Source organism: Malus sylvestris, chromosome 3 (assembly GCF_916048215.2).
Source record: "Malus sylvestris chromosome 3, drMalSylv7.2, whole genome shotgun sequence".
In the NCBI taxonomy this organism is placed as follows: domain Eukaryota; kingdom Viridiplantae; phylum Streptophyta; class Magnoliopsida; order Rosales; family Rosaceae; genus Malus; species Malus sylvestris.
Genome location: NC_062262.1, coordinates 22,785,931 through 22,795,588, shown reverse-complemented (window position 1 = coordinate 22,795,588; position 9,658 = coordinate 22,785,931). Strand labels below are relative to the sequence as shown.

Genomic DNA, 9,658 nt, shown 5'->3' with positions numbered 1-9,658 from the left:
TTCTTTAGAGGGGATCTGCTTACTATTATGCATTCTTAGACGCTGACTTGGTTACATGCCGAGACATGTCGAGGTTCTACCTCTGGTTTCTGTGTTTTCTTAGGCCCCAACCTTATTTTTTGGAGTTACAGGAAACAAGATGCTTTCTGTTGGCCTGAGTCTGGAGTTTGCCTTTAGCCTGCTGCACACACATGTTCTATGTGCTGAGACAATTGTGGAATATGTGTGTGATCCGCGAGCCCCATGTTTTTTATTACCACGCCCATTACGCTGTACTGTTGCAATCTTACACTACACGGCCTCCAACTCTGTTTTCCATTTTCGCAACATGCCAAAGGAGGAGTTGAAACGGGCTCACTGGCACCGAGGCATCCCAACCTTACACATGATCTCGTATTAGTAACTGGAATGCCCCAGTCACAGTGAACCTGTCTCATGGAACTTCGTATTTTGTAAGTCCTAAGTCATGTAAGTAAATTTTATTAAAACTACTGTTATGAGACAATTATTATGCTTGCTCGTGCCACCCATATCTTCTATTGAGATTCTGCTCAGAAAATTGCTACTGCTCTTATTTTGCTCTCTCTCTCTCTCATGCACACTTCTAATCAGGTAATAATTCTGCAGACTGCAGAATATAAAAGGAACTACAAGGTTGAGGCAGGTGTTGCTCTCAGCAAGTGCTACAGAATGAAAAACTGTGGATGGCGTTTCTGTTGCTGCTTCTAGTGCAGTGGAGAGTTGAGACCCTCTTGAAAAGCCAGGGGATGGAGAGGTTGGTGCCTCTTGGAAGGGAATGGTATCTCTTTCCTGAACGAAGGCCGCTTCTTGAGATGCTTTAGAGTATGCTTGGCATAATATGTTTGGAAGTAAGGCGAAGCTCTCTCTTTGAACTTAAGGATGATGAAGAAGAAGATTCTAAAAGACACAACAAGGGTTACAACAGCGGCCAAGTCCCACCACTTCGAGTGATCCAGTTTAAAGCCGGCAATGTTTGTGAGGATATACTCGCCTTTCAGCTTCGGGCCATTTGGTACAATAGGATCAAATTCACGGCCAACCAGTGCGTTCTTATATTCTCCCTGCATATATCGGTATAACAGTGGTAAGTTCAAATTGTAAAATTTATAATCTGTTCCTCATAGGTCCTTTTTTCGGCTGATAAATGTAGAATTGCATGAAAAACTTCACAACAATGGCAAAATTTAGGATGAGCAGGGCCTTCGGTATCTTTGGAGTAATTCTTAGGTATAACCGGTTGTAGGGAAGAAAAGTTCTTCGGTTTAGTAAGGATCTGTTTACCCAAACTTTTGGCTATTCTTGACTAGTTATAATAAAAACTGCTACTTTTGGAAAGCATGGTAAACTTTCGCCAGTTCAAAACTCAAATATGTTTTTGTTTGGTACCTGTAATGCCCATGCACCATAATTTAGGTATGAAACAGGATATCGCCAAACCGGTTTGGGGATGTCAGGCGGCAAGCGGAAGAATCCGGCAGTCATCATCATGATTCCCTAGACAAACACGGTACTTAGTGATAAAAAGAACTTTATATGCACTTACATAAATACATTTAAGCTTTGCAAGAATGGTATGCATTTGTATTTACCAAGTATCCTGCTCCAATTATCACTCCCATCAAGTAGTTAGGAACAAGAGATGCTATAATCATCATGGAGCTCTCTACTGCTGCGATGGCGCTGATAAGATCGAGGCACATGAATACAAAACGAGGAAACTGAGAATGGAATTCCACCATGTAGTATGTTATACTCGCAGTTGAAATCGACATGACAGCCAAGAATGGGAAAGAAGAGAGGAAATTCGACAGAATAAACACAGCAACACCATAATGCCCGTTGAGCCTTTCCTTATGAAAAACCTGTTTATCGAACAGAAACAAAAGATCGAAAAGTTAAATCCTGAGTGTTGAGTTGATCTACATTCTGATTACACAATTGAATACTTTCATGCTCATAGAAACTAATTTACTTTTTACCTTCATTTCTTCAAGGAAGGATGGGAAGCCTCCGATGGACAGGAAAGTCATGAAGCCGGAAATAAATCCAGCACAAGCTCCTCTTGCCAATATTGAATTCAGATTTGTCCCAAGATTGAAGAATATCGTACCGACACACACAGATAACAGCAGGTAAATGATGATTCTTACCCAGTAATACCCCAAGTCCCTTAACATGTTCAGGAAAGATCTCTGTGTTAATATTGTTAGTTGCTTCCACCAGGTTGCCTGGCTCCCACTCCATTTTTCTACCGTCAGTCCTTCCTGTAAAACAAGTTTCTTATTAATTAACTGTCATGTAAAATTAGTAACATGGATTTCCTTGCATCCTTACCATCGATGAAATTTGTCGAATCCTAGCTCTTGTCCTCGACGCATACTCAGAACTCTTGTACTTCTCGACAAGCATAGCTTTTATCTCTGCTGTTGCTAAGTTCAGTAAAGGTTCTGATGATTTTGGGACGTCCTGCTTTGCATTTGAAAAATGTTAGTAAAGTATTTTTTTTCCTTCATTAATTCAAAGCCGAAATGAGCAGAATTAGTTTGATAGGAAAATTTACATAAACGTATACAATGTACATACACGTATTCGGTGAGATTCGTTCATGGTGACTCTGTCGAAGTCCGAATTAATGCAACGAAGAAAGTGATCGGAAGGGTTTCTTCGACTCGGACATGGAACTCCAGCTCTGGCAAAGAACTGTCAAATTCAAAAGAAATGAATTAACATTAGGAATCTCAGATCATGCACACTGTAAAATTCATGCTCATGGCAAAACTATCTTGGAACTTTCTCTAAACTTTGGAATATATGGTTCCATCCGTTTTGAAAGGCTTCTCTAGAAAGCACTTATGATCATAAGTGTTTTTATTGAAAGTGCTTTTATTAGAAGTCAAAGTTGAAATTTTAATAAAATTTAAGCCCTTCCGGGTAAAAAACTTGGAAGGGTTTTTAAACCTTGACCTTTAATTTTTTCTACCGAAAGTGGTCAGTAACGGTTTTAGGATCATTTGGAATTGCTTTTAAAATTACTAAAAACTTTTTTTTGTGAAAAAGTTTTTGAAATCAATCTTTAGTTAAAATGCAAGTGAATCATGGCAAAACACATGAAGTGCTTCCTATAAGAAACACATAACGGGTGCTTCTTGTAGGAACCACGTTAAATGCTTTTGGAATCCAGAAACACTTTATCTAAAGGTGCTTACATGCATTTTAAAAACACTTCGAAATGAGCTCTTAGTTATTTGAAAGTGCCTTTCTTCCTTAGAACTTAACAAGAAGAAAAAAAAATCCATTTCTTTTCTTCTTGTAGTAGTACCTCCAGAGCCATATTTGCCTGTCCAGAATAAACAGTTTGACCACCAGACAGCAGAACAAGATCATCAAAGAGAGCAAAGACTTCACTGCTGGGCTGATGAATGGATGAAACGACGGTTCTGCCCTCAAGAGCAATATATCTCAGAGTATGAACGACAAAGAAAGCCGAGGCACTGTCGAGGCCACTTGTAGGTTCGTCCAGAAACAGCAGCTTTGGCTTTGTGAGAATTTCAAGTGCAATGCTCAGCCTCTTTTTTTCTCCCCCACTTATGCCCCTCAAGTGCCAGTTTCCAATGAGCCTGTCAGCACAATCTTGCAGCCCCATTTCTGTAATTGTACCTTCCACAATGCCGTTGACTTCTTCTTTGGTCAATGTAGTTGGAAGCCTCAAGTGTGATGAGTATGTTATGGTTTCTTTTACTGTCAGGGTTCCCAACAGTGTATTCTCTTGAGTCACATATGCCTGAAAATTTCATGTTAATTACATTAGAGGGTTGATTTTGGATGATCCGTTACAACAACAGTTCGTGATCAACGTGATCCAAACCCGTTAAACCCAACAAGTTGGTACAGGCCATTGACCAAAGTCATTATTACATGAAATTTGTGGCTGCTATGGAATCAAAGGATTTATACTCTACAATAAAACTCTATAGAAAACTAAAAATTTCAGTTAATGTTATTGAGCTAGAAATCTCATAAGCCACAAATTTAAAGCTAGATAAGTTGCAAGTTCTATTTGTAGGCCTAATTGGATTATTAATTCCCAAGGTAATAGGATACTCAGAAGATAACCCATGTGGTGAAAAAAATTAGGATTTAAATTCATGTGGTAAAAAAATTACGATTTAAACCCCTGTGGTGAAGTTCGTTAGGATTTAGGGCCAAAATTAAAAGTTCTATCAATTCTCTGTTAATTGTTAGCATATATGAGGCTAAAATGAAACTATTTGTTAATTGTTAACACATGAGATTTGAATGTGAGGCTAAGCCTCACATGCTCACAACTAACATAAGGTTTATGAAACTTTTAATTTTGGGCCTAAATCTTAACAGACTTCACCACGTGAGTTTAAATTTTTTTTTTTAATTTTATTTTACTAAAAGGTCTTCGACTGTTCTATTACTGCATAAACTATTAATCCAATTAAGCCTAACTTTTAATAAAAGAAACATGTACGAGTAGTCCACAGGCACATGGGGAATGGGGGTAGTCTTATTAGGAAGAATAGGAAGTATGTGTACTTACAGCAGCACCATAGTCTAGTCTCATCTTATTACCATTTACAAGAACATTTCCAGTCATGACAAGATTTTGTGAAAGTCTACCTGCAAAACAGCAAAACAGCAAAATTAAAGAGAGTAGTTGAGGCATTTTTGGGATATCAATAATTATTTGACAATGAAAAATATTGCTAGAATTAATTTCGAACATTGCATGTTCCTACTATACATATCTCAAACATGAAAGTGGATTGCTAGCGTCAGTCCTCCATGTGTGTCGGTAAACTTGAACCGTTAATTCTTATAAATCTGACAATGCATTAACGGCTCACAATTAAAGCATGAGCAATATGCTAACATAATTCAACATATCATTTGAGTCAAAGTGATCACCTCTCTCTTTCTCTCTTCATTCTTCAAAGAGTATTAATGTGGAGATGTGAAGCAAATTTTCTTGAGACGATTTGATTTAACAGTTTTAATCATTTTTGGACAATTCAAAGAGTCATATATGTGTCGGCCTTGATTGCTCGTAATATTTAAGAACGTATAAAAAGTTTGATTGTTCATCTTGTTACTAACTAGTTTTCGGGTAAAACTTCAATTTCTTCCACCAGTTAATGCAAGAGACAGGCAAAGTGTTTAGTTAATGAAATCAAGAAGAGAATTCATGGTACGTAGTGTGCTTAGTTTTGAAATGCCAATCCCATGTTAAATGCCGATCAGTAATTATCCAACCAAACAACCTCCTCAAAATTTAGCTATTCCGTAACCATCTCTCTGTATCTATTTCAGGAATGTATAGCTTATCTTATGAATGTACATGCAAGAGATCACATGTTTGTATCACATGGGTGTATCATGATCATGTGATAAGTTATACATAAAATTAACATCTAATCAGATAGACTCATTAACTGATGTGACATGTACACATCACTTACCACGTTAGATGGTACATCAATGCGGTCTCCCTAACAATTTTCAAGATATATAACTAGCATCGACATTCATTTAAAATTTAAAATCAAATAAAAGTCAAATTTTTTTATATTAAAAAATTGGTGCATATGTAGTTCACACTATAGTGAAGAGAAAAATAAAATAAAAAATACAAGACACGGAAAGAAGACAAAGCAAGCATGTGTGCATATGCATGTGTGTTCATCTTAGGATTAATTTTTTGTAAATCTTAATTATAATAATTAATTGTGAATTTAAACCTTACACACATACACAACATATCTGCATGTACTTATTATTTTGATCATAGGCTAACTAGAAATGGCTTTTTTCATGATTTGAATTCTCGTTGGTTCGAGTGATCATCAGATTTTATTCGTGATGCTCTACTTAAAGATTGTAATAATCTTTGATCAAATAAAATAAAATTACGATCGTTTCACCTATAAAAAATAAAAATAAAAAGTGCACTTTTGCTTTAATCAATTGACATTCCAAAGTGTGGAAACTTTTTATTTTTTTTGGATTAAAACTTATGCATGTGATTGAAATTTGAAACATATAATTATATATACATACATACAACATGCATATATATATGTATATATATATTTGAGAGAGACAAACCTGCTAAAGAATCGAGAAGGGTTGATTTGCCAGAGCCAGAAGGACCCATGATAGCCATGATACGACCTGGCTCAGCAAACCCACTCAGCCCATCAAGCAGTCTTCTGGTATGTCCATTCCCAAACTTTGGAAGCACAACACTCAGATCTTCCCACACTAAGTGCATCCCAACAACCGCCTGAGGCTGCCACCGCCGACGAACTTCTTCTCCTTCTCTTCCACCAGAAGTTGGCAAACTCCTCTCTGAATCTACACCACCAGAAGTGGTACCACCCTTTTGGTCCTCTATCTCCTCCATAGCTAGCAAAATATCCAGCTACAACTTACAAGTATTGTGTTGATAGGAACAGCAGAGAAAAGGTGGCAAATACAGAGAGTTATATAAACAAACAATTAATAAGCGGTTGCTGGATGTCAGAGAAAGTTGTCCCTAGCTATTCCATATGGGAGTAAATATGTGTGTATATATTTGTCCAATTCAAATTTACAGCAGAAAACGGAGTGCAGAGAGGAAATACAAAGGAAGGAAAAAAGGTGGTCCTAGCTAGGGTTTTGAAGTTTAATTTGGTGGATCGACAGCTGCTTTTTGGTTTTGGTGAGTGAGTTACTACGGGAAGTTAGCTTGCAGTAAGTGTGCTCACCAAACTACCATTAATACTTTCATGGATCAGAATAGAGGTCGATGAGAGTGAAAGAATATTGAAATGGGGCGTTTTTGAATAAGGTGGTTGTTGGCATATGTACTTTTTGGAACTCCGGTCTCTAGGCTAGCCAACTAATATCGTGGGAATAAAATGCATGTATATCCCCGTACGAAAAATCAATTTCGCAAATATTGACTTAATCAAGTTGGCGATAGCTAGCATTTTGCGCCTACCTCTTCTTTCTTTCTTTTTTTTTTTCAATAATTTACACTAAAGTTTGAATGTCGCCAAGATTTTAAAAAAAAAATCAAGTTGTTTAGGAAGCATGTCGCCAAGATTTTAAAATTTGTAATCTGCAACATAGCACTAAACACTGTTATAAAATAGGGTTACGTTACTAGCCCTTCAAAAAATTCATTGTTCACTCTTTATAAGTGTATTTTTATTTTTAAATATATAAGGTTTTGGAGTGCACAATGAATTTCTTTTAGTGCCAATAACAACATCCATAAGATATACTTAAAAGAAGAATGTTATTTCGACCGCTTATGTAGGTACATAATATATTTTCCTCAAGTTTTCAACAATACGGAGTTTCCTTGCAATTAAGGGTTTCTTGTCGGGGCTTTGACGCCAACTATGGATGAAAAAAAACAGAGCTAACTTACAACCGCATGGGAAAAACATTGCTGATATATGGTAATTAAACATTGCTGATATACAAATGTTGTTGTTAAGAGAATCGATATATGGTAAACATTGCTGATATGATATCAATATTTTGTTAATACTGTTTGTGGAGCCAAAAATAATCACAAGGCGACACGTGAATTTTTGGGTGAAGAGGACAAAATTGCCCTCGAGACACATCGGGTTTCCTACATGTGAACAGTGGAGAATCATCCATCAACCAAGTCAAGAGTGCCCAAAATAGGTAATAAGTTCAAATTTATCTCATCTCCATATCCTCTACAAGGAAATCATTACATAACCTCCCAAAACCTCCCAAAACATTTCTTTTATTATGATAATTAGTCAATTAATATATTTATACCTAATTAATATATTAATTGCTAATTGAATCACCAAATAACACACCAAAACACACTTAAAGGCCGGCCACACCCCATTCCCTATATATATGACCCTATTTCTTCTAAAAAGCTAGGTCCACACTCTTGCAAAACTCCAAAAACTCTCTAAACACTTTTCTCTCTAAATTCTAACTTTGGCATCAGAGGTTCTTCAGCCAAAGCCCCCCACCCCATTCAATTTGGGCGCGTGAGGCTCCTGGCCTTGACCCGAAGGTGTTAATTGTTTTGTAGGTGCAATATTGTCCAAGATCAAGGAGGAAGAATTTTGCATCCACAAATTGGTGCTTTCATTGAGAGTTGAAATCCATACTCGTATAAGACTCTCGCATAAAAAGGTTTTTTCTCTATTTTCTAGTCCATTTGAATGTTTTTCATATGTTCTAATTATTAGAACTTTTTATTTAAAAAGGTTCTTTGATAAAACGTATAAGAAAAATATAATGGCTAGAAATTTAGAAAATTCCATAAGTGAAAATTCGAATACTCAAGAAATGGGATCGCGGAGATTTGTGAGGCAAAATGCGGTTGTAAGCAGAGTGGCACCATCGCTACAAGGTTCCACCATGGCCCAAGCCATGCCATCCAAGCTTGCACGGGCCCGAGCCCAAGCCTCGCATTCGCATGCACCACGCATTGAGCAGCCTGCTCCCGTAATCCAGCTTGCTCCTGCAGCCCTGCCTACTCCCGCGACCCAGCCTGCTCCCGTAATCCAACCTGCTCATGTAGCCCAGCTTGCTCCCGCATCCCTACCTTCCATGGTTTCCTAAACAGCTCAAGTTGGCCCGAGAATATCTCAACTATTCGGAGCAACCATTGAGCCCGGGGCATTTTCACCATATTTCTCCGCGGATTTAACATTTCCCAATTCAAATCTTGCACCCGGAGTTTACCACACTTCCACTGCTCAAGGAGGCACATTCCTTCCAAGCTCTTCTAATCCAAATGGCAAACAACACTTGTCTCGACAAGTCATAGAGTTGACGAGTGCCTTTGCACAACAGACAACCTTGGTGAATCAACTCTTACAACACACCGAGATCCAACGTGCCCCGGACGAGGTGTCTCGAAGTAGGACAAGGGCAGACAAACCTCTCCACTAGCGTCCCGGCAAGTGGCCCATTAACCAGCCACGTTCCAAGTGTTCTGGCAGTTTACGCTCCTGCCTGGGTCTTTGGGATATCGTATACTCTCGTCTTAGCGCACGGAGGAGCGTGCATTCCCAATCAAGCCCACGGATGAGCATACGTTCACGGTTGAGGTCACACTTCGATTATCAACACGGACAACCTTCCAGGCGAAATGTTCATTCACAATTAGGCTCGCAATAAGCATTCTTCACCTTACATAGGAGTAGGCAGCACGGCAGACAAAAAGAAGCAGTCACTCAATCCGACTCAAGTTCAACTAGCAGCCTGCGAAATGCCCATTCGCCTGCCAGGTACATGCCACATGTGCCGCAGCCGCGACGTGGACTAGTCGAGCATAGGGAAGAGCGGCCTAGACCCATAGGTCACGATTGGAGGTAGCCGAAAGTTCCACTACCCCAATAGAGGCAAATTCAAGAAAAAGTTAAGAGACTCATAATCGAACGATTGCATAATTTCCAACATAACGAGACCGCAGACGATGTGCTTCGACAAAACATTACCAACATAAGCATGTCACCATTCGCGAATGAGATCGAGTGGACAGATCCACCTCGTGGGTTCACTATACTTCACTTCATTCTGTATAAGAGAGACGAAGATCCAGATTGACATCTCAAGC

General features: G+C 38.5%; 1 protein-coding gene across 1 annotated transcript; it reads right to left on the bottom strand.

Moving 5' to 3' along the window:
- Positions 1-464: 464 nt before the first annotated feature.
- Positions 465-6,825, bottom strand: LOC126614725 (ABC transporter G family member 15-like). The gene is made up of 9 exons (XM_050282372.1): positions 6,154-6,825; positions 4,589-4,668; positions 3,341-3,802; positions 2,605-2,721; positions 2,356-2,487; positions 2,001-2,285; positions 1,611-1,883; positions 1,408-1,515; positions 465-1,082 (listed from the first exon to the last, which is right to left on the bottom strand). The coding sequence occupies exons 1-9, from the start codon at positions 6,449-6,451 to the stop codon at positions 726-728; spliced, it is 2,112 nt and encodes a 703-aa protein (XP_050138329.1). The 5' UTR covers positions 6,452-6,825; the 3' UTR covers positions 465-725.
- Between the last annotated feature and the right edge of the window lie 2,833 nt (positions 6,826-9,658).